We start from the raw sequence: 24,125 nt of genomic DNA on the forward strand, positions 1-24,125 counted from the left end.
GTCTTGTTGTTATTGCTGGTAATGTTGCCTCTCCTCAGGGATGTGTTCAGTTGTGTAACGTGCCTTCTGCCCCTTCGTCTTCTCCTTCTACTGCTCCCTTCAGCAACTGATGCTGCCATCGAGCAACATGCGCATGGTGCTGGAGAACTACCACAACAACCTGGAGCTCCTGACCGTGCCTGAACGGTCGCTGAAGGCCGAGGGCTTCGGCAAGAGCAACAGTGTGAGTGGTCACAATCGCCTCTCTGCACTCTTCAGAATGTCCACCAATAGTTGTGTGAACGCCACCTTGGAAGAGTGGTGCGAGTTTTCCTCTTCTGACGGAGCGTCCTTCTTGTCGTCATCACCCTGCAGGTGTACATAGAGTTTCTGCACGAGGAGGATGCGAGCTTGCCCTTCCGGGAGTCGCGCTTCTTCGAGATCCTCGACCGGCACGTCAACACCATCGTCCTGCACGTGGGGCTGCCGCCCGAGCACGAAGGTCGGTCGGCAGGTGTCCTTTCGGGGGATGGGAAGAGGGGGGGGGTGGGAGAGCAGGCTCCCCCACTAGTACGTGAATGAACTAGCCTCCGGGTTGTGGCCCAGTTCCTCTCGAAGAGGGTGGTGCAGTTAGTGCTGGCTGGGGGCTTCACTGAAAAGACAGTATTGCAGCCACAGCCGTAGCCAGTCAAAGAGGGGAAGACAGGCTGCCTTTTTGAACATGCTCTGTGTTCTGTATCAGCTTGATGGTTGTGCATGTTACTCCACAGAAGTAATGGCACCGTGCAGGTGGTGTCATTAGCGCCACCTTCAAATGAAAAAGTGCACTGGCGGCAGGCAAACTGTCAAGCCTCCAGGCCAGGCAGCGATTCAGCATGGACCATGAAAAAGAATTTGCTGTTGAAGTGTTTAAAAAGTTAACATATTTGCGCACCCCTGTTCATGCTCTGTCTAAGGGTGGGCAAATCGTTTGTTTGAAGTTTAAATGTTACCTGGCTGGAGGGAAAGGAAGGGTCTTGTCTCCTATGAGGCTGATTATTTGAGGGGCATGCCCTTCCTGCTGGAATAAGTTGATGGGGAAAGTTGGCTCGTGACTTGCTTCATTTTACTTTGCAGTGCTGTTCTAGTTTCGAACGAGAGCGCAAGAATCTCATCCCACTTGCTGCCTCCCTCTCCCCTGCTTTATTCTGCACTAATCATTTTTATCCCCCAACCTGCAAGGGCTGCCGTGATGCTGAGCCCCCTCTCCCTTCCTGTGGTGTGTGTGCAGTGTTGCTGGAGAGGCAGTCGATGGCAGCCAGCAGCAGTGAAGGGGGCGACCAGCAGCGGTACGTCAACACTGAGGAAGACGGAGGCACAGGTGAGGAGGAGGGCCTCCAACTTTCCTCAGATGCTTGCACGCTTGTGGTATTTCCACGCACGCTTTAAATCTCTGGGGTTAGTCCAAATTCAACCCACCGCCCTCCACTATGGTGCACATTTGTACCATATTTACTCAAATCTGACGCTCACCTTTTTTTTTTCCGCAAAAATAGGTCCCAAAATCACGTGCGTGTTACAGTCTAGTGCGACTCAAAACTTCGGTGCCGTATCGTCGCCATAAACTTTTCAAGATGGCCGCTTGACTACTTAACACGTAGCCAGCGCTTCGTAGTCGGTGCATGTTTGCCTTTGTTGTCTGCGTAGTCGTCTTTTGCAAAAACAGGGCGGGTTCACCACGATGCTGCATATAAGACGGTAATCTTGTGCGCAGAAAGCGATGGAAATCAGGTCGTGTCACGTGCATTCAGTGCTCCGGACACTTGCGTGCGGGACTGGCGCAAGCAGAAAAAAAATTTTCGCAAGCAAGGCGACATGGAAAGGGTTCAGCAGACCAAAGAGGGGCTGATATCCCTAAATAGAAGACCCACTGGCGGAGTACGTGCAGTAGCAGCAGCGAGCGGCTCAGAGACCCGTAACGACAGAGCTGTCGGGGCAGCGACAGCACTGCCCCGGACCGTCGTCGTGGTGACTGTCTTGGAGGCAATAACCGGCACATTTCATTTCGTGCCACCTTTGGAATAAACCCTGCTTGTTCCAAGTGAGAAAAGTTGCGTTTTTGTATTAAGTAATGAATGTCTAGTGCGCGTTACAATTGAGGACATAGCGTTTTTTCTTTTTCTTCTTTGAAACGCGAAAAACAGGTGCGCATTACAATCGAGGGCGCGTTAGATTCGAGTAAATATGGTAGTTTAGGCCGCAAAAAAGTCTCAGCTTCACCGTGCACCCTGACAGGGCTGAAGTGTGTGTCCACTGCCCAGGGGGTGGGCCGAGGCTGCTGGCGCAGCAGACGCAGACGTCCAACCCGGCCCTGTCGGACGGCTACGACAGCGACCACTGCGACTCGTCCTCCTCGGGCTGCCAGGGCACGGGGGGCGACCAGTCGGAGGACTCCAGCCTCACCGACAGCGAGCGCACCCTGGTCGGCGACGACATCTCGCCCCGCAACAACTCGCCCGACCTGACGGCCGACGACGACGGGGGCGGGACCCCGGCCACGGCCGGTCTGTACCCCTGCACTCTGTCACTGGGATTAGTTAAGATGGGGAGGGACCGAGCGTGCGTAGTTACGTCGTTGCAAGAGGTGAGGGAAAGGAGAGGCCACAACTGACTTCGGTCGCAAGGGGTCACGCGGGCATGTTCACATTTCTGTGCCGGGTCTTGAGACTCAAGTGCATGCCAAGCGAGAGAGAGATATTTTATTCACAGGTAGAAAGTGAGGAGGAGTTGTAGGGAGCGCTGCGAGATTCAGAAGCCTCGGTCCAGGCTTCTGCTGACGGTTTCTTGAATGAAGTCAATCAGGCTGCGTTTCTCCTCTTCTCATCTAGGTGAGGTCAGCCACTCTCTAGTGCAGGGGTTCTCAAGCATGTTGGTCCCAGGGAACCCTTCTAAGCTCCGTTAAGTGCCAAGGAACCCCCCCCCCCCCCCCCGCCGCCATTTTTCATTCCGTTCACGCTTCATTCACGTGCAATAAATTCAAAAGGAAGCAAGCTTGCTTGCTTTTGAATTAATTGCACGTGAGTGTCGACTTTACGCGACCGCATACGCTAGCGGCACCTATTTCCAAACGAAAGAAATGTGCATGGGGGTATAATATAAGGCTGAGAATCAAGTGCAATAGTTATAGTTTAACCACGTTGCCCATTTTCGGAGTCTGGCTGGTTACAAGCTGCTGGTGGGATTTATTGCGCAGCTTCCGCCTTTCTGTTACGCACTGAGATGTGCTTACTGACACTCGGGCATGAGTAATGGAGGTTCCTTAGATTGATCGCACCTCGCGTTCGCCATCTAAGTTAGTACTTGGCTAGTGCGCAACCAGGAAAAATTTATCAGTGGCTCGCGGAACCTCGAGGAGGGGCCTGCGGAACCCCTAGGTTCCGCGGAACCCACTTTGAGAAACCATGCTCTAGTGTATTGTTTTCTAATTTGGATGTATTGGGGGCACTGCCAAAGAATGTGGTCTTGAGCGAGACTAATTTCTTGCAGAGGAGGGAGGGCGTGGGGGTGGGAGTTGTGGACGACCGCTGAGACGGGGCACGGTTTTGGGCACCCGACCGTCATGTGTTTCGGTCTCACTGTCGCTGGCTGCTCCTTATTGTCCAGCGCTTGGGGCAGTGAATTCCCAGTGGCTTTTCCTTGTGCATGGGTTTGGCTGTCCTGTGGTTTGTTTTGAAAAGCAGGTTCAGGGACCTTTCGGCAACGCCTGTCAGGTGCCTAAAATGTTCTTGTTTTGTGGGAGGAGGTAATAGGTCACTACCCAGCTTTGTGGGGACACGGTTGGTAAAAGATGGTGCTGGGGTCTCTCTTCGCAGAAATGACGGACCAGATCAAGCAGAGTGTGTTGGATTCACGCGGCAGTTCTGCTGGTGGCTGGACGTCGGCAGCTGAGAGCACTACATGCTGCGACGAGGTAGGTCAGTAGTGGCGCGGTGATGCTATCGACACTGTCTCTCTCAGAGGTAGATGCACGTACCTTGTGGGGACCAGGGTTCTTACGGCGGCCTAGCTCGATCCTCGAGATCCAGCTGCAAGGCTAGCTCCGCTGAACACCGCCACGAACTGCCAACTTGGCGTAGCAGCAGCGAGCAAGGAACACACAGGACACAGGAATTGCCCACTCTTGACGTTAATTGCACTGCAATAAGGGGACGTCGGGCACATCGCTGTACACAGCCAAGACCACCTTGGCCAGGACGGTATAAACAGGCGCGAGGGCAGACAAAGGAAGGCCAAAAGGAGCAAGTCGTACTTACGGCCACTCCCGATGATGGCTGGTGTCCAAAGAGGTTCTTCCTTCGTCATTGCCCCCGGACCAGCCCGCCCGGCGCTTCCGGACAAACCCGTCAACGTGAGGGGTTCGGCAGCGCCCCCCGCCGTCATCCTCCCGCGGCTGGGAAATGTGCGGCCTCAGGGAGATAGAGGGACCTTCCCCCTCTCGCCTCCGCGGCGAGCCAAGAGAGAAAAGGAAGATGGCGGACGTCCGCGATTCCCACAACCTTCAGTGCTGTTGCGCGCACTTTTTTTCATTGGCGTAAGCGGTTGTGTGGTGTGTAGCTGCCTCACTGCCTGCTCCTCCTGTTCCTTCCCAATCTGTGGCAGTCTCGGACCGATGCGACTCAGATGCCCGGAGTGAAGGAGGAGCCGCGGCGCTACTTCCGGGCGTGGCCTTACACGGACAGCGAGGACGGCAGCCGCAGTACGTGGCACCTTTGTTTGCACTGCTCTTTGGCACTGCTTACATTCCTGTTAAAACCCACCGCACGTGGCGGTTCAGATCGTGCACTTTGCATCGTCGTTTTCCTGGACTCGATTGTGCCCATGTGACTACCTAAAACTGGCCGGCTGGTGTTGAATGAGAGCACGGTCTCTGTCGTCGTCAGGCTGCCCAGCACTTTGTAGCCAGCTAAAACGTTTAACAAGGGGTGGTTGGGTGCATTATGGGAGGTGTTGTGCTGCGTGGCACTGGCTTTGTGGCCCATGGAAGCTGAGAGACGAGGCACCCACGGTATTCAAGGCTCACAAGGACTTTTTGTAGTGCACAATTAAGTTCATCGTGGGTGCTGTTAAATCCCCTCATTTTCTTTCATGCCTGTTCGAACATTGAGGGCAGTGAAACGAGACAAACAGACACCAAAGTGACCCGGAGATTTTGCTGCAGGGTGTATTTGCAGAGTTGTATTTGCTGGGGAACTTTAAGTGGCACTGGAGTCTGGACTGTGGGTTGTTCAAGGCAGGCTGTCATGCTAGCTAGTTCTCATTTTTGTAAAACTGGACTTGCTGTTCCGGGGAAACCCCATGAGTTTTGGAAACAACCCCTTTCCCCCCCCCCCCCCCAAAAAAAAATGCAGGGCTGCGGGTTTACGTGGACAAGCGGATCACCTTTGGGGACCTGAAGACGGAGCTCGAGCCCTACGTGGGAGTCGAGTCCGGCCGCTTCAAGGTGGGCTCTCGTGCAAAACTTGGCTTGTGTTGACTTCAGCGCTTGTCAGAGAACCTTGTGTGGTGCATGTGTTGAGCCATAACCTGGCCTCACACAGCCCAGGTGCGGCTCTGGTGCAGTAATAAACTCTTTTTACCAAACGCAGGTGTTCCGGGTGTATGCAAACAATCAGGAGTTTGAGTGCACCAAGCTGTCGGACAACCTGGTCTCCTTCAACGAGGACACCAAGGTAAAGGAGGCAGGCAGGGCTGCATGCTTTCCTCGTTTTTCTTCCTCTTCTTCTTCTTCTTCTTCCTTTTTTTTTTTGATAGGGGGGAGATGTGAAAAAGAACTGTGGTTGATTTCTCTGTCATAGGAATCGGTAAAACACGAAAGTGAAATGTACAGCAAAATCTGCAGCTGTGCATGAATTGCAAGTTGGCGGCTGTCTTGTGGGTGTGCTTGGCGAGCAACGTCCTGCTGGCGGGTCGCTTCAGTAAAGGTGCACTGGCGTCATTTCCGTGATGGATATGACCTCAGTAAAATCTTAGATCCCTGTATAAAAAAACTTTCGTGTTAAAATAGAAAACCCGAAAACAAACAACCCGAACTATAACGTACTCTTTAGTACTAAAGGTTGCTTCCTCACAAGAAGACCCTGTGTGCAGGGGTGCACCCTTTACAGGCCGCTTGCTTCGTCGAACTGGCGTCATTTCCGTGACGGATATGACGTCATTGAAATCTTTGTGTATCCGGGAATAAAACACTTTCGTGTTAAAAACCCTCATTGGGGCTGGGCAATAAGGGAATTGAACCAAGGCGCCGCCGTTTGTCAAGGAGATGATGGTGTGTCACTGCAGTGCATTCGATTTTTCAGTACGCCTCTAGTGCTTTCCATGTGTGTTCAGTGGGTGAACAAGCAATGCCAGAAGTGGAACCCAAAGTGCTGTTCAGCACAGGCATTCAAATCGCGGCTGCCCTGGTGTTTCCAAAATGGGAACTTATGGTGCCACCAAGCCACGATTTGTCACACCCCCCTGGCGCGACACAATGTGCTGAGTCGTTCGTAACTTCTTACACAATCGGGTGGCATAGGTGGAGGCTTCACGGGATTAGTGAGCTGGCAGGCACCTGTTATTGTAGCAGTAAATAGCAGTTTGCGCTGTGAGCATTAGTACCGTGGAGTACCAACTCGCCCAGACTATGTAATCAACTCTTGCAGAGCAAAATCGACGTATATTCTACAGTGAGCATCGACTGAATTGACCCATGCCTTTTGTATTTATTTGCTATTCACTGCATTGGTGGGCCAAATCATTGAATGCACAGGCTGTGTCGTTTGTGTGCCGAGTCTTCCCCCGCTGTTGTCTGGCGGGCGCTTATCCTTGCGCGACCTCTCTCCCTGACCGCAGCTCCTGATCAAGCTGGGGAGGGCCCTGCTGCCTGGTGAGCACCGCATGGAGGTCTACCTGCTGACACCCAACTCGCCTGAGGTGGGGAGTTAATGCGTTTTTTGGACGTCCCTTGACCTTCGCTCGTGTTTTCCTAGTCCTCGTGCTGCCAAAGGAATCCTTGGGGTGGTCTCCACACAAGTGCAGTGTAGTCCGGTTATAACGTATCTCATAAGCACCGCGAAAATCCACACTATAAGCAGTACCGCGCTATAAACAAAACATGCACAAATCCAACCACATCGCAACCTACCCTCCAGCGGTTCCTCAGTTATCATCGCTCAAATGAGCGCCACTTAAAAACAGTGGCGCAGCATGTTTTGTCATTTTTTTCCCCAAATTCAGACGCTGCCGCTCCCTTTCACCAACTGCGAGCGTGAGGGCAGATGCTCTGGGGGGAGGGGGTTGGGGTCGGGCTTATTCTGGTGAGAAAACTTGATAAGAACAAAAGCCAGATTTCCTTCCAGCTCACCTTGTGTTCGTGGTGGCAGCGGCAGTTGCTTATCAGCACAGCCTACAGGTAGCAAAAACCTCCCGTGTTGCTCGCAGCTGGGCCGGCTATCTTTAGGTGCTGGGAAAGAGAAAGGGGGTGGTTGCTAGTACGCACAACGTTCTAAAGCAACAACTTATTTCACACGCGGGGCTCCCTATGCAAGGGGGGTTGCGGTTATCATGTGAGGGCTAACCAGTCACGCGAACTAAAGGTTGCCTGTTCCTTTTTTTTTTTTTTTTTTTTTTTCTTTTCTGCGTCTAAGTTACCAGGGGGCGCGCCACTCCATGGAATGGCTGACTCTATCTTTTTTTTTTTTTCTTTTTTGCGACCACAAAACGATGCCCCAGTTGCAACGTTTGATCGGCGGACCCACCAAAAAAATGCTCTGTAAACGGTATTGTGCTTCAGGCAACCACGTTTTAAGCGGTATGCTTATGCATTGAGTTCCACAAGACCTACCGGTGGTCACAAAAACCCGTATTATATCCGATCCTGCACCATAACTGTTTACGTTATAAGTGGTCTACACTGCACCACACGCTTTTCAGTGCTTCTTGCTGTGCTGAGTCGTTCGTAACTTCCGTTAGCAGCTTGCATTGTGTTCGTGAAGAAAGGGGCGCTGAAGTTTGAACCTGTTGATAAGAGAAAGTGTTTGAGGGAGCCGGTGCAAGAATGAATTGCTCCCTAGTTGGCATCGAAAGTGCTGTTCACTTCATTTACTGTTGCGGAGTTCGTCTAGGCGCCCGCCGTGGCTCAACTAACCTTTCTGGAGCGCACAGAAGTGGAGGTGGTGCAAGAAAGGGTTTTGTTCCCCCCATTTCTCCTGTGGGGGCCAGTCAACTGATTCGACAGGTGTGCACTCGTACGATGGGTGAACTTGTTAGGTGAACTGCAACAGACCGATACTGCGATCCTGCATTGCATGAAATGTCAGCTTAGTCTCCTGCCCTGTTACTTTTGACGCACCGCTGCAGTGGTAGGCAACAGGCGTTTCAGTGTTCTTTCCGTCTTGGCACCTTCCGCTCGGTCCCTCTCTTTCAATGCCCCACCTGCGCTGTGTGCAGCCCAGCAAGTACCTGCTGGACTGGATCTTTGTGCAAGGCACTCCGGTGAAGCAGATCAAGAAGGACATCCTGGTGGAGATCCGGGACCGCTGCGGCCTCGACATTCCCCTCAACAGGTGCGTGTTGTTGTTCTGGCGGCGCTTGCCACCACCTGACACCGCTGGTGACGGAGCCCCGATGCACCCCTGGGTGTGTGCAGGTGTCGGCTGAGGAAGAAGGTGTCGGGCAACCCGGGCTCCCTGTACATGGACGAGGACCGCATCGAGCACGACTCCTACGTCGTCCACTCCCATAAGGTCTTCCTCGAGGTGCTGCCCGGTGAGTGGCGAGACCACGCAGTGTGAAGACTCGACACTTAACCCTTTGAGGGTCAAATCGAGGCTCAAAGCAAAAATCTAACCCCCAGGGTCGATTTTTTTTTTTTATTGCAGATTTAAATTCTTTAAACGAATCCATTTCGAGAAAAAATATTCGTATCTCGTACATAAACACTGTTTTGGCGCTCTTTGCCCCAGTCGGCCTTGCGCCATTAACATTCAACCATTGTCGCCATAGATGAAGTGGGGGAGGGGTGGGGGGACGATTTGAGAGCTGCAAGAGGCCGAATGGGGCCTCTCTGCTGTGGAAAAACGGGTGAGGGCCCTTCACGGTAGTGTGCTGGGCAGCGGATGTTACTCTTGTCACCATCAAGAGCGCAGTGCATTCCACCCACCACGTTTTCCCACTTGTTTACCTAGGTCAGTACCCTAGCACAGCCTGGCAGCACTTGATGTCACTCCTGACTTTGTGCTGCCCTTGGCTCGCAAGGGTGCTCTCGTGGCTCTCTCTGTCTGAGCCTGCAGTGGCTGTAAAACTTCCGATATGCATGCCTATCATGGTGTGCATTTCGGAGGGGCAAGGGCTGCTGCATTGCTAGAAAGAACTGTGCTGACTCTCTTTCGGACATTACCTTCAATGTTTTCTAACAGACATGGGAGTGATATGATGGACAATGTTTTGTTCTACTCGGGCAAAGCCATGCTGGCCCTTGGAAAAAAGACAAGTTCGGACCACTGCTGGCTTTGCGCAGACTGCTCTTGATGGCACAAGCTTTATTGCCAGTGCAGGGAGGGCAGTGCGCTTGTAGCGTCCCACGTAACATGTTAAACTGCTTGGGACATGGCTGGTGTGGTGATAAGCAGCGTTGCTGCTTCGCTGGCTAGACTGGGCTGGCCTCAGTGCAATCCATTTGTAATGACACTGTCGAATGTAATGACACAGCTACCATCGTCCTGCATAAGGACAGCAGTAAAATACCTATGAGGAAGGGTGTCAGACAAGGAGACACGATCTCTCCAGTGTTATTCACAGCATGTTTACAAGAGGTATTCGGGACATTGGATTGGGAACAGGTGGGTGTTAGCGTAATGGAGAATACCTCAGTAACCTTAGATTTGCTGATGACGTTGCCTTGCTAAGTAACTCGGGGGAGGAATTGCGAAGCATGCTTACCGCACTGGACAAACAGAAAACCGTGGGCCTGAAAATTAATATGCAGAAAACTAGAGTAATGCTCAATAGCCTTGGGAGAGCACAGAAGTTTGAGACAGGCTGGTGATGCTGATGTTGAAATTACCGAATTCCCATACCCACTGTGCTCACATTGGTCCTTAGCTGCCACTGTCTGTATCCGAGTTCTTAGTTTCCCCACAGCAGGATGGCACCACGTCGCACACCATTTGTGGACATTTGCAGTAGAGGGAAAGTTGTTTTTGCCAAGAATGGCATGTCCCGATCTGGAACCCATTCCGGCAGTGCTGCAAGGACCAGTGAGTGGTGGCAGTCTGTGCTGAAGATGGAAGCGTTGCCCTGCCTTAGGCGACACAGACTGCATTCCGACCCCCTGACCCAGTGTGGCAGTTTAACGGTACACCAAGCACAGGCAGCGGAAGGCAGTAGCAGTAGGAGGCATGTGTCAGTGGCCCTGACAGCCCGTGGTGCGTCTCGCGTCCAGTGGCCGGTCACGCGGGCTGGCCGTTCGACACTGGCCGTTCGTCGACGGAGCTGCCGGGGAGAGCGCTGGAGGCGGGGGGCCGTTGCGTGCGTCACCGCATCCCCGAGTGCCGCCGTTGCCGCCTGCACAGCCTCCGCTATGGGGCCAGGCGGGGCTCGGCGTCGCGCAACGCTCGATACGGCAGCGCTTGGGGCGGCCAGTCTGCTACGAACCTCCCGGATTTGCCTGCTGCCGGTGGTACCTGGCACCTCTCTCTCCCAGCCCGCGCAGCTCCCCAGGATGTAGATATATCGCAGTGCCGCCAGAATTTGGTCCGATGTTATTTTATATACCTTCTGCCAGGGATGATGTGTGCAGCGGAAACTACTGAAGAGCAAACTTAGGTCAGCTTAAAGGGCCCTTGAATGAATATTGATAGGAGTACCGCTCAGAGACGGGAAACAGGATACCTGGATCAGAGAACAAACTAGAGTAGAAGATGTCATAGTTCAAATAAAGAAAAAGAAATAGACTGAGGCTGGCCATGTAGCGAGACGAGCCGACAACCGGAGGACAATTAGGGCAACGGAGTGGCTACCAAGAGATGTGTCTAGAAGGAGGGGAGAGCTGTTATTAACTTGATGGAGGCATGAAATAAGATGATTTGGCAGCAAAGGATGGACTTCAGCAGCGCAGGCCAAGAGCGGTTGGAGGTCAATGAGAGAGGACTTCGTCCTGCAGTGGACCTGAGTATGGTGATAATGATAGTTTTCTCCAACACTTATTTACTCAAAAGCTCTCGAGTACAATGCAATTGTGTTTTCCTTGGGGAGGCAGAGGTGTCTTAAACAGTGCTGTAATTACTTGAGCAATTCGTTGCCGTTCCTGAGAGAAGAGGCACGTTTAGTTGCACATTTTCAGGCTTTGCCGAAAGGGGGGCTCGATTCCTGTTTGAAATGAGTGCACTCATTTCCATGGTGGCTATGCCTTTGGCTGTATTCAACGCGATTGCCTCGCCACATACATGCGTGCAAGCTTCTTCCCCATTACACAAGCTCAGCAGAGTGAGGGATGCTTGTGCGAAAACTCCTGTAAGGGACGTGTTGTTGTGTGCAGTTCTCTTACAAATGGATTGCAACTGTGGGCCTGATCGAGCAGTAGTGAGGGTGGAGCACCATTATGTCGCCTACAACCAATGTGATATTTCAGTAGTCTGCCTGTTTGCTGTCATTGTGATTCTTAATTAGATCTGGTGCCTCAGTTTGTGGGAAGATCTTTTGGTTCTGGTGCACAGAGGGGAATGTTCCTTGCTAAGTTAAAAATTCTCCACATTAAGAGGTGAGAAGCACAGGCTTTAAGTACAGCATAGGTGCTTTCTGGTGTCCAAGTAGATGGCAAAGTAGATGCATATGTAGAAGTCCCATGTTTTCAGTCCTGTTCCACCTTGGAAAGAGGCAGAGTGCACTGCACTGGGGCGGTGCAGGGAAGGTGCATCAGTGGGCCCACTTGGTGTACAACGCCTTGAAAAGGGGACGGTCCTCTCATGTTCAACAGTGAACAGAAGTTTCATTTCTTCTGCTGTCTCACTTGGAGCTGTGTGATGTTATCCTGGAACAATCTTCACTTGGGTGGTACTTCGGACAGGCTTGCTTGAGAGGGGAGAGCGAGACCTGGAGGTAACTACAGAGAGGGTTGGTGCACTGACATTGCAACAGAGAAAGCAAGCACACACACTGGGCAAGTAGTGTGATTGGCAGAGCCCTGGCATTGTATATCAGGCATAGCAGGAGCGCATGTGCCAGTGCGCAGTTTCCCTTTATGCCAAGTGCCGAGGAAGACGGCCACAAAGCCAGTTGTGTATCTGAAGTCATTGCCAGGCCACCAGTGAACCACGCAAGAAAAAAACCTCGTGAAATTAAGATTAAATGCAGAATTGAAAATTTCTGAAGTTTGCAACTTAACATACCGCTAAGTTTTCACAATACTCTCTACAAGAACTGGCGCACTTTGCGTTACTTTCTTTTTGACCACATTTCAAAATGTGGCTGATTTTAGTATTTCAATTGAGCTGCATTTTGTAAAATCGTGGCTCGCTGTCGTCCACATGCGTGCCTCAGTGTTGTCATGTGTGCCAGCCATAGGTCGGCGTACTCACTCGTGAGTACACTCATTTGTACTCATTTGTACTCAAACTCACGAGTGAGTACGATGATGAGTGATCACGCACCCAGAAAAAAACAGTGAGTACGATGACGAGTGAGTACAGGGGTAAGTCCACTACTCATGAGTACAGTACTCATGAGTACACTACTCATGAGTATGAGTACTCATGAGTACAGTATTCATGAGTATGAGTACTCATGAGTTTGAGTACTAATGAGTATGAGTACTCATGAGTACACAGTACTCATGAGTATACAGTACTCATGAGTACACAGTACTCATGAGTATACAGTACTCATGAGTACACAGTACTCATGAATACACAGTACTCATGAGTACACAGTGCTCATGAGTATACAGTAGTCATGAGTACACAGTACTCATGAGTATACAGTACTCATGAGTACACAGCACTCATGAGTACAATACTCGTGAATACTGTGTAATCATGAGTACTGTGTATTCATGAGTATATGCACTCCTGAGTACAGTGGGGCAAACAAGTTTAATCACGAGCTCGAGTCCGGACGCGCGTGTACGAGTCGCAAACATTTAGCGGTGCCACTGTGCAGCTTAACTGTCAAGGATGGTAAAATTAGGCAACGAAAACTGCACCTCCCTCCTTTCCCGGTCCCTGTTTGGCGCTGTAAGCGTTTTTCGGCGGTCGCTCGCATAGGGGTCACGGTGAAGAGGGAAAAAGGAGGGGGTGAGGGCCCGGCGGGAAACGCGGCCGCAGTTGCTCTTCTCTGATGGGACTTGTTGACTGCCGCAGTTATTTTTGTTGCCGCGGCCTGTGAACGCGTGGCGGCTTCATTGCGCTTGCTCCCTTCCAATTGTTTTAGGGGAGAGGCGGTGGAGGCTGCTAACAACGCACGAACTAGGCGTACTGAAGTCCCTCTTTTTCGGTCTTCAGAAGTTTCTGTAGACGCATGTCACGCTGTGTAGTCGTTTCGTGAGCCGAACCGCTCATTTCAACTGTCGCAGTTAATTTACGTAACTCGCGTCAAACCGACTGCGTGGTTTGTAACGTTCGCTGGGCGTATTCAAGCGACAGTTTGGCTGATGTACGTGCGCCCATATGATTTTATTAGGCTCCCGTTTTGAAACATTTTGCTCAGGTTCGCTACCTCGTGTAGTGCCATTTACAAGTGCCCCACCGTGCACTACGGCGTGCAGGCGCGGTGGTGGAATTTGCCTCAGTAATGGAAATAAAATATCCGAGTACACCTAAGCACGTTTGTGAGTTGTGAATCGGACATCATAATATCCAGTTCAACGCGTGCGGCGCCTTGTTTAGCCTCGCATATTTCGTCGAAGAGCTCTGTCATCTTGCCGCTGGAGGAGCGTTTTGCTTTCGAATGGCTTTACTTTCGAGTGGCAACCCGATTCGCCGCTTCTCGTTTATGCCACTGTGTAATGAGGGCGCTGACGATGATGGCGAATTTCGGTGGTTGTTATTCCCCTAACTTCACTACTGTTTACAGGCGGGGCGACCACCCCTCGCTTGCAACTATACCGCCGAGTTTAAGCTCGCACTGTGAGAGGCCTCGAGAAGGAATTGTTTCGAATTGATGGACGCCACCGCCAGACGCCGCTCAAGCTCGCATCTTGGAACGTCTCGTAAGACATGTAGATTGCACATAGTACGACGTCACCGCACTTTTTGATTGATCGCTGTCAGCTTCATCCGCGTTGCTCGAGATAAGAGCTGCAGATTTCCACTGTGCAACCAACCCACCAACACGGCAATACAGTGACGTCAGTGCAAGCTATCACGCCTCCGAAAAACGCGTCTACAAACTTTGTTCTCGAGTACACAAAGCACGGCAGAGCAGTTCTACGCTGCTGTACCGGCACCAACTGGGTGCCCTGCGGCCCTCGACTGCGACCGATACCCTCTCCACGCCCCCCCCCCCCCCCCCGAACACACACACACACACACTGTTGGAACTGGGCCATTCTAGCTCAGTCACCACTGTTCGATTCACTTCACTTTATTTCCTTAAAGACCCCACAGAGTGGTGTTACATAAGGGGCGCGTTGTACAACATAGATACAAAAGCCACAGGTTAACAATACAGACGCATAGATGTTGCGACGTTGCCCTGCTCAGTCCGCCATCGACGCGGCGCAGAGGAGAGCGATGAAGTTGTCGAGCCGACGGTGATTTTAAGCTGCATTCATATACAATATATACAAAGCTAGCAAGAGCGTTACATGGCTCGCACAAAGGCACTTCTCAACTCAGTGCCTCCGATGAAATGCCGCCGCACAGCCGCTGCTTCAGAGCTGGTTTTATACCCCCGGGGTTCCGCCGCAGCCGCGTGCAGTTCGAATCTTTCCAATCAGGACTATCACTGGCCGCAGTTTGAATCCGGCGAATGCAGGCGAAGTGATTGCGTCAGCCGAGCCACGAATGGGAAAGGGGAGGCGACTCAGCGGCGCCGTCTCCAGAGTCTACTCGTCGCTGCGTGTCTTTTGCGGGCCGGTCGTCCCAAGCATGATTTGGTGCGGCCGTCTCGATGGGAAAAGGAGAGTAGACTCGGCGGCGCCGTGTGCCGCCAGTTGCAGCACGTCTGCCGCGGGCTGGCCGAGGCGCGAATCGGGCCCACCGTCGGCGCGTCACCAGGTGCAGCAAATTTGCAGCAAATGGGTGCTCTGGGTAACCGCACACACACGAATAGAAAAATTAGTAAGATCAGACCTGTGTGGGTTTTGGCCTAGCTGTTAACGGAAATAGACACAACGACGCGTAGCGCCCGTCCTGTCCCTTTTTCGCGGCGGGACCTCACTCTTTGGCTTTTCGCGCGCTAGCCGGTTTTCGCCTTTCTGTTTATCTCTTAATTTGCGGGCTGGCGGCGGTTGCGAGGGGTACGGTTGCGCAATATTCGCAGAATTCGGAACAGCGGCGGCAGCGTCTCTTTCCAGATGGTTTTAAAGACGATAGTCTTTCTTTGGCCACTTGAGCGCGACAGTGTTGGCCTGTCAGTCTGTCTGTCTGTGTCCGTCATAAAGATAATTCATTATTGCAACTTAATATCACGCCCCGCTGTACACATGGGAGCTACTGGGGTCGCCGTTAAGTAGCTTCATGTACATAATGCGCCCTCTCTAGAACTGGCCAACTGCCCCGCGATTCAGCCGCGATTCAGCCCCCGATTCAGAACGCGAGTGCGTACGTCCCGTTTCTCTCTCTCCCGTGTACGTGCCTTCGCGCAGTGGGAAGCCCTATGACAATGCACCGTGTAAGACGTTTTCTTCTCGGGCTCCTCTGTCCTGATGTATATGTAATCTCAGTATTTCTAATTAGTTAGACATTTTATTTTTTTTTCTGTTTAGCCTTTCATTCGAGCCACGACCTAGCTAAGATGTTGCAGTCGACAGGATCATGATTTAAGGCCACGGGAGGACGAACGGACGAACCACCTGGACGGACCGCACCACGACTACGAGAGTGCAGCACGCAGACATGGGGCACCGACGCACTCCACGCCAGCGGTGGTCGACACAGTGCTGACTTCAACGGAACGCTACGTCCTATGCTCTACGAAGAAACAGCAGTTCGTGAGCGCACTACGATTACAAGGTCTACCCTGCTCTGGCCGTAAGGACGACATCATCTTGCGTCTTCTAGAGGACAAGGAAGAACGTCGCCATCTCTCCAAACGAACGAATGTGCCAACGCTACTTCAGGCTGCCTCCGACAACAAACGGCAGAGGACCCTGCAAGCGGCGCTGTTTGAGAGCAGAAGGCTGCGTGATGAACGAGAAAGTTTTCTGAGACAACTGGCGATAGTCGGCCGCCCGTTTTCCACGGTGCCTGGACTGCACGAGATCTGAACACAGGCAAAATGCACGACGCACGCACATGAACGAGACGACGCATGCAAAATTGTGATTGCGTGCTCACCGGACCTTTCCCAGGTAATCGCCACGATTACGGAGACGCATCGAAGGTCAGTGCAATTCTGGCGAGATTACGAACACACGTTGCTCTGCTACATCGCCCACGAGCTACATCGCCCACGCGCTGATCATTCCAGCAACGAGCAACGAGACGCGCAACGTACGCAGGGCGCACGAGCCAGAAGGCACCACGTTCCTGGCACCCGCTCTTCCGCTACAGACGTACACGAACGGAACGCTGAGAGCAGGGAATTCAACGGAGCCGGTACGTACATTTTCCGCACGTGCACTCCCGGCGCGGGTCCACGCAACCAACAACATCGCATCCGGATTGGTAGATATGGCCACGACAAGCGAGCAAGACGCACGGCGCCCGAAATGCACCATACGTGGCGAACGACCGCACCCCAATTATAGGGGAGTTTCCTAGATAAAACGAGACGCACAGCGCACGAAACGCACCAGAAGTGACGAACGACATCCAACTTGAACCAGTGGAGCTGACCACGGAGAACGAAATGCACAACGCACGGAACGCCACCAAGCCGCAGCACACACGGAGGAAACTGCTGTTCGCGACATCCTCCGCTCCCACTGCAGGTGCTATCCTGACTTGGCCAGCGAATGTTACAACCGCAGAAATCACCTGGCCACAAGCAACAAAAGACCCAGCGCATGCGGTTCAACCCTACCGGAAAGTACGAGCTCTCCGACACCCGCGGCTCCCGCCCGAGTCCAGCGGACAAACGACATGACACTCGTGCAAGTAGGTCCGTCAACGAGCAACGACACGGCCAGCGCATGCGGCCTGTCCGAGCCAGAATTAACAAGATCACCGGCACCCGCGCTCCGATCGAGACTCACAAGACAAACACCATTTCGTACAAGAGGACGCAACCGCGAGCAAGCGGGCTCGCGATAAACGGATCCTGCTTGTATGGGAGACATAGCGATTATAGCATTCTCGAAACAACGGGCAAAAGACGAGGTCTTGAGCGACGACACGGAGACGGTAAGAACGGCAACGAATGAACCCGATCCAGACGAAGCATCGAATGCCCTGACGATGAAGCCACGCTTGCGACGCCGAGGAATGTGGGACCGAACGGACGGCACGAACTACGCCCGCTTCCCCACCACAACCGTTTCACTTCCGAAACAACCATGACGACTGCGAGCACGGAGCCGCAACGACTTTGACCGATCAGCCATGTCACCCTACGAAAACGCCCCGCTACCGCACACTAAACGAAAAGCCAAACGGCTCCCGCACCATACGCAACGCACGCGTCAATTCAAGCAACGTCCTCAACGCGCCGAACTTTGCCGTCCCTACACAGCGCAGCTCGCCACCGGACAAACCAGACGTCTACGCCCCCACATGCATCAAGCACGCGACGAGCTACACGAACACAATCGCCGATGGAAGCGGCGCAATCAAAGCAACGCCGTAAACACTGTCAAGTTCAGGTCTGACGAAGTGAATCCCACGGCACACACACAATGAAAATCAAGTAGATTTGAAATTCACCGAAACTCAACGAGACGAACACCCTCTTAACGAAGTTTCTAGTATCTGGAACAACAAAAAACAAACGCCAGCATCGAGCATCTGTGAACAAGCGGACAGTGATCTGGATACGAACGGAAGTCAATCTACGCGAACGCTTCATTGTGCCTGGGGGCAGGCGCATTTCGGATTCAGAGCAGGATTAGGATACGTATCAGCGCGCACGGAAACGAAAACGGACGACAAAAGCTGCCACCCGAAGACACGCAGAAAAACGCAGTTTACGGCCTAGGCCGCACCGACAAGCCCCGAGCTCCCCTGAGCCCGACCCGGCCTGAGAACAAGACGAGACGCCAGGCGCAACGCGAGTGCTTACGTCCCGTTTCGCTTTCTCACATGTACAGTGTACTTGCCTTCGCACAGTAAGTCGCCCAACGACAGTGCACCATGTCAGACGTTCCAAGCTTCCTCTGTCCTGATTTATATGTAACCTGTGTTTTTCTAATCAATTAAACAATTTATTTTTTCTACTTACTTTCATTCGAGCTACGACCTAGCTAACAGTGCAGATAAGTTGATTATTCGTGAGTAATACAAATTGAGTACTCATGAGTACTGATTGAGTACTCATGAGTGCAGAATGAGAGTACTCATGAGTGCAGAATGAGTAGTACTCGTGAGTGCAGAATGAGTAGTACTCGCGAGTGCAGAATGAGTAGTACTCATGAGCAGTAGTACTCATGAGTACAGAGTGAGTACTCATGAGTGGAGATTCAGTACTCATGAGTACAGACTCAGTACGAATACTCGTGAGGACAAATGAGTTTGAGTACAAGTGAGTATACTCATGAGTACAGATTCAGTACTCATGAGTACAGATTGAGTACGAATACTCGTGAGGACAAATGAGTTTGAGTACAAGTGAGTACGATTACAAATGAGTATTTGATGAGTGAGTACGAGTGATTTTGTGACCAGACGAACTTTTTGAGTCTGAGTTTGATTGAGTACAGCATAAATAAAAAAAAAATGTGATTGAGTTTGAGTGAGTTCTTTCTGTTTTGCCGACCTATGGTGCCAGCCCCGTCCAGCCCTCGGCACCTTGCTATATATAGACTTAGCCAACTGAGACGACAGCTTCCTGTGAATAGCATTGCGCCTGTTTTGGGCTCGGCTCATGGCTTCCCCTCGTCTCCGGTCGCAGGTCCGGAGCAGGTCCATTCTGCAAGCAACCTGGTGCTGTACGTGCGCCGCTGGCGGCCATCGACGTTCACCTTTGACCTCCTGGAAGAGGTGGTGCTTACGGAGCGGACCGTGGGGGCCCTCAAGGAAGCGGTGGGTTGGGCACGCCTTTCAGCACGTGCCAGTCATGGTTGTGCTGGTCTTCGGACGCCAGTCGCACAAACCACGAGTTTCAGTAAAAGGGACACTGAAGTGATTTGTAAACATTGCGGGATTACTAGCACAAATTGTAGTCCGGAGTCCACAGGCCATGTTTCGACCACTCTGAGTGCGTTTATGCGAATTTATTTAGTAGAAAAATCGATTCAACAATGCTGTCCTCTCTGCATCCTCACCCATTTTTTGTGGTGTTTTCGTGTGACGTCAGGAGGAGATGACTTGGCTTGACCATTGTCTGAGCTACTGCACGGCTCGCCGACCTTCCGGCAGAGTCGGTCGGCCCCGCATTTATGATACAGCGTTCAGTCCGCCGGCCGTCGACGGGTCGTCGCAGTCCGTTCGCTCAGTTGAAACGAAGCCAAGACATGTTTGTGAATAGAAGAATGTGCCTTTGTTTACTTTGTTAGTTTGTGCACTGTATCAAGCTCGCAAGTCCAGGTCGCTTTGCACAAGCGCACATGCGACGCTTCGCTGACTGGTACGCTAGTAGGAAAATCAAAGGCCACTTGATGGCGGGAGAAGTCAGCAAAGCCAATACAGGTACTAAGCAAATAAAATCAACTGAAACTTTTACCGTACAGCGTTAAACTAAGGAGCAGGAAGCATTTTTTTGCGCTGGGTGAACAAGCACAGCAGTCAGCAGCTCGATTATGCATCTGAGAATGCTGTTCCGTCTAAGAAATGCAATTGCTGTACGTGAGATATTGTGGAAACTCGGGCGACGCTTACTGCACAAGCGCAATACAACAAATAGTCACCTAAGCTGCATGAAATGCTAAAACTAAATAAAAGTGTAAACTGGTTATACATTACATACCTCATATTTCCGCCGTCGACAGCGGTGGTTCGTGGCTGAGTGGTCTCGAGCGCTAGGTATGATATTCTGCAAGTCGAAAGTTCGAATACCTCGCGGTACTTTTTTTTGTTGTTGTTGTTGTAAGCTGATTTTTTCTGTTTTCTATATTGAGTTCACCATTTTTAGGCTGTAACATTCACTGCTCCACGAGCAAGTTCGCGGAATGCGGGCAGACTGACGCTGATGCGCTAGCGAGTTCTCGTTGGCGTGCAGTTGCCATAAGCACCGACTGCTTGCGGGCAGTGGGCACAGGCCAGAATCAGCAGACCCTTGGCCTGGTGCGAACACGCTTTTTACGATACAGGCATTGAGCCAGAGGTCGCGGGTTCGATTCCTGCCTGCAGCGGCCGCTTTTCTGATGGAGGCGAAAAGCAAAAACGCCCGTGTGTACGAGATTTCGGCGCACGTTAAAGATCCCCAGGTGGTCAAAATTAATCCGGAGCCCTCCACTACGGCGCGCCTCATCGCCTCCATTGCGTCGGCGCGTTAAACCCTACAATCAATCAAATCAATCAACGATACAGGCATGAGTGAGGCAAGCTCCAAATATGGGTGAAAAGTGCATGGCATTTGAGCGTCCGCAGTGCTGTGGAAAGGCGTCTTGCGGTAGCGCTAAAAACATCTCGCAATACTGGTAAAAATGTCGCACAATAACGCTTCCATGCTTTGTGGCTGCCGGTTCAAATTTCAACCAAAGACAGGGATCCGCACTGTATGAGATGTTAGTTTTCCGCCTTAGTGTCTGTCTTGGTCGCTCATCTCTCTTCCTTGAAAAACTCTTTGCAGTTGTCCAGACAGAGCGGCCTTCACCCCGATGTCATCGAGGTTGCCAAGGTGAGAGCTGTGTTCCTAAGCCAATAATCTAACGGCGGTATCGTGTCCCCTTGCTTGTAAGGGGGTGTGTGGCTGTTGCTAGGTTGCTTCAGTGGGGTACCCTTGACAGCTGTTCTGGCCACTGGTGTGGCGGGACAGTTGAGTTGTAGCTGCAGTCGCAGCCAAAATATCGCCAGTGGCCCCTTTTATCCCAGCAATGCCTTTCGGGCCTTTTTCCACTTGCCAGAGTATGGAGATGGGATTTCAGGCTTGCTTATCACATTGGACCAGTTGTCCAAGTGGGGGGGTACTTTTGGGTGGTAAAAAGAAAAAGGCTTGCACAGGCAGCAACAGCGGCAACCCAGCTGCACAAAGCATTGTGGGGCTGGGACCGAGAAGCAATTTTTCATTTGGTATACCATTCAGAAACGTTCTGAAAGCATCAATTTCGAGGCTGTGGTAGACTGCACACTGCCCAATGCAATCTAGAATGTACCCAAACCACTGTTATTTATTGAAAAGTGGGCTTAAGTAGTGATTTAGAACATTTTTTAGCAAACAATTCTAACTTGGAAAAAAACAAACAAAAAAGAACACGTACGATTGCGGTAGCTTGAACCCAGGCTGTTATAATGGGGACCAAAGGGTCTACCTCGAAGTCACAAAGTTGGAACAAATGGCGAGCCATTTTTAGCAGCTAGCGAAAAGAGGGTGCTAGACTACCTATTTCACTTTCTGTATATTATACGAAACAGAATGTTGCGTTCATGCCCTTGAGTGAGCGTTGTGGGCTTGATCCCTCCCCCTTGCGCCACCGCAACGCGTGCAGTGCCCTGGCCAGTTCCCGTGCACGGTGTCGGCGCTGACGGTGCAGGCGGAGATGGAGTGGCACGGCAACGCAGCCTCGCTCACCTCCTGGCCCCTGTACATCGGGGAGGACGGCCTCGTGGTGCTCTACCGGTGAGCAGGGCACTGGGGCAAGGCCGTGTTCCGAGGCTGGTGTTAATACCGAGAAAGTTGTCGCTCAAACTGGAAGCTGAATTAACAAGTTAGCGAGGTAGAAATGACATTGAGACAACTACAACATGTCAAATCGAAAATGCCCAGGGGTCGATATTTTTGTTACGATTGTGCAAAAACGTACGAGGACCAGGAAGGAAATGCATGAATGAGCGCACGGAGTTAGCCTGTCTGTGTTTTCTTCCTGGTCCTTGTTTTTTGTTTTTGTACATTTGTAGCCATGAATCGCTTTCAACTAGGCCAGCTCACTGTCAATGTTTTGATGCAGTACATACATTTCAGGTGGTCTAAACTAATCCATAGCTGTCCCCTACAGCCAGCCTCATCGCCCAGGTTATCTTCGGCACATAAATTCTTGGAGTTCGCTTATAAGTGGTCTGTAATTCTTCCATCAGCACTTGTTCTCAAATGTACCGTTATCTGCAATGTGTGAGTGCAGAGCAGAACTGTAGAAAGAGTGCCCATGAAGATACGACAGAACAGAAAAACTGGAGTTCCCAAGTGGGTTCGCATGGTGTGCTACAGTCGATTCCACTTACATTGATGCTGTTTATAGCAGTAGATCACATGTGACGATGCACAACTATGGCACTGTCCACTTGCCACGATATCAGATATAACGATTGAATGCTGTTCTAGCGTGCACCCAAAATTTGAGCTGGCATCCGCTCTCCGCGCTGCTGACGCACGCCGCAAGCTGCGATGCACCTTGCATCCCTTCCACCCGTTAGAAAACGAGTAGAATGCGCCACTTACAAGTGAGGACAGGGAGGGAGGGAGAGCGCAGTTTTCCTTCCGAATGCCCCTCCCAGCGCCACCACTTTGGCATCGTCCTCCTGCCTGCTCGCAAGATTGGTGCGCCGTTCGCTCGCACGTTCGGTTGTGTCACGTGCGCATTGCTTTGAATTTGACTGGGTGCATCCTAAACTGCCTCTGTTTTTGTGCTACTGAACCCAAGGATGCCTGTTCCCGGACTCCAGTGCGGAGATTTTGGCATACATTAAAGATCCCCAAATGATCAAAATTAATCTGGAACCTTGCACTAGCATAGCTTTGACGTGTAACACACCAAAAACTTCAAAAAGTTGTTGAGTGGAGGCGACAGAATTCTGCCTAATAGCATTACTTATATTGTTAAAACGTAAAAAAATGTGCCCAGATGTTCTGTACCACCAGTTTCTTTGCTTGAAAAATGAAGCCCTAAATATTTTGCGGCGTGTCCCAGTGGGGGACGTCCTGCATTGTTCAATCCTGTCTGGTCAGAAACTGCCGATGGGGAAAGGCTGTAGGGCCCGTTTGAATAACCCTCGGCCTTCCAGAGTTGAATCTGAACGTGTTGCCTGTCTCCCCCTCCCCCTGGCAGTGACAAGACGGAGCCCGTGAAGGAGCTGACGGAAGAGGAGAAGCGGGAGATCTCCAGTCGGGAGAACATCAGGTGCGTACCCTCCACCGGGGTCTTTTGTCCTCACTCATGTGCTTCGCCTTCAAAGTGGTGCATCTTTTTTTTTTTATGGCAGAGCTGATTAATACCCGTGCTACACGAGCGTTTCGAAGGCCTTCGAGTCGAATGTCATTTGCCTCAACTGACACCTTTGAGCTGCTACACGACGTTTTTCAAAGGCATTTGGTTAAAATGGCATTTGAGTCAAAGGAGCACAACTGACCTTTGAGAGTCTCAAAGGCCTTTGAAACACGAATGGTCGTACCCTCGGGCTCAGCTTCTGCAAGTCGTAATAACAAAACCAATTATTTACAAGAAAAACTGTGTGTTTGAAGTGCAAGATCTTTATAATTTTTCACTCGTTCACTTGTTTTCGTTCTGTCACTCGCTCTGTCTACGATTACGAGGTAACTTTTTACTCTCAACACAGGTGGTGCGAAAAAAGACAAAAAGAAACTGGCTGCCTTGTGCATGTCTTGTGTGCGATTGTACATAGTTATCAATTTGATCTCTAATAATTGCTTTTTTGCCCATTTTAACTATAAAATTAAATTGTCGCCAAGAACGAAACATGGCAGCATGGCGACACCAAAACATG

The 24,125-nt window shown here is 51.4% G+C and overlaps 1 protein-coding gene across 3 annotated transcripts in view; it reads left to right on the forward strand.

Moving 5' to 3' along the window:
- Nucleotides 1–24,125, forward strand: part of LOC144142411 (ubiquitin carboxyl-terminal hydrolase 47-like) — a 52,459-nt gene that overhangs the window by 22,573 nt on the left and 5,761 nt on the right. For 2 of the 3 annotated variants that reach the window (XM_077673907.1, XM_077673909.1), the window contains 15 exons: nucleotides 104–223; nucleotides 355–481; nucleotides 1,250–1,339; nucleotides 2,262–2,522; nucleotides 3,831–3,928; nucleotides 4,618–4,714; nucleotides 5,367–5,458; nucleotides 5,604–5,687; nucleotides 6,850–6,930; nucleotides 8,446–8,561; nucleotides 8,645–8,763; nucleotides 19,201–19,331; nucleotides 21,040–21,087; nucleotides 21,896–22,026; nucleotides 23,450–23,521. In XM_077673907.1, coding sequence (XP_077530033.1) covers nucleotides 104–223; nucleotides 355–481; nucleotides 1,250–1,339; nucleotides 2,262–2,522; nucleotides 3,831–3,928; nucleotides 4,618–4,714; nucleotides 5,367–5,458; nucleotides 5,604–5,687; nucleotides 6,850–6,930; nucleotides 8,446–8,561; nucleotides 8,645–8,763; nucleotides 19,201–19,331; nucleotides 21,040–21,087; nucleotides 21,896–22,026; nucleotides 23,450–23,521 — 1,667 coding nt within the window. The remainder of the gene's footprint in view (nucleotides 1–103; nucleotides 224–354; nucleotides 482–1,249; nucleotides 1,340–2,261; nucleotides 2,523–3,830; nucleotides 3,929–4,617; nucleotides 4,715–5,366; nucleotides 5,459–5,603; nucleotides 5,688–6,849; nucleotides 6,931–8,445; nucleotides 8,562–8,644; nucleotides 8,764–19,200; nucleotides 19,332–21,039; nucleotides 21,088–21,895; nucleotides 22,027–23,449; nucleotides 23,522–24,125) is intronic. The other variant, XM_077673908.1, reaches the window with a different exon arrangement.

This window comes from Haemaphysalis longicornis, unplaced genomic scaffold (assembly GCF_048455015.1).
Source record: "Haemaphysalis longicornis isolate Haplotype H1 unplaced genomic scaffold, Haemaphysalis longicornis Haplotype H1 scaffold_6, whole genome shotgun sequence".
Classification (NCBI taxonomy): Eukaryota; Metazoa; Arthropoda; class Arachnida; order Ixodida; family Ixodidae; genus Haemaphysalis; species Haemaphysalis longicornis.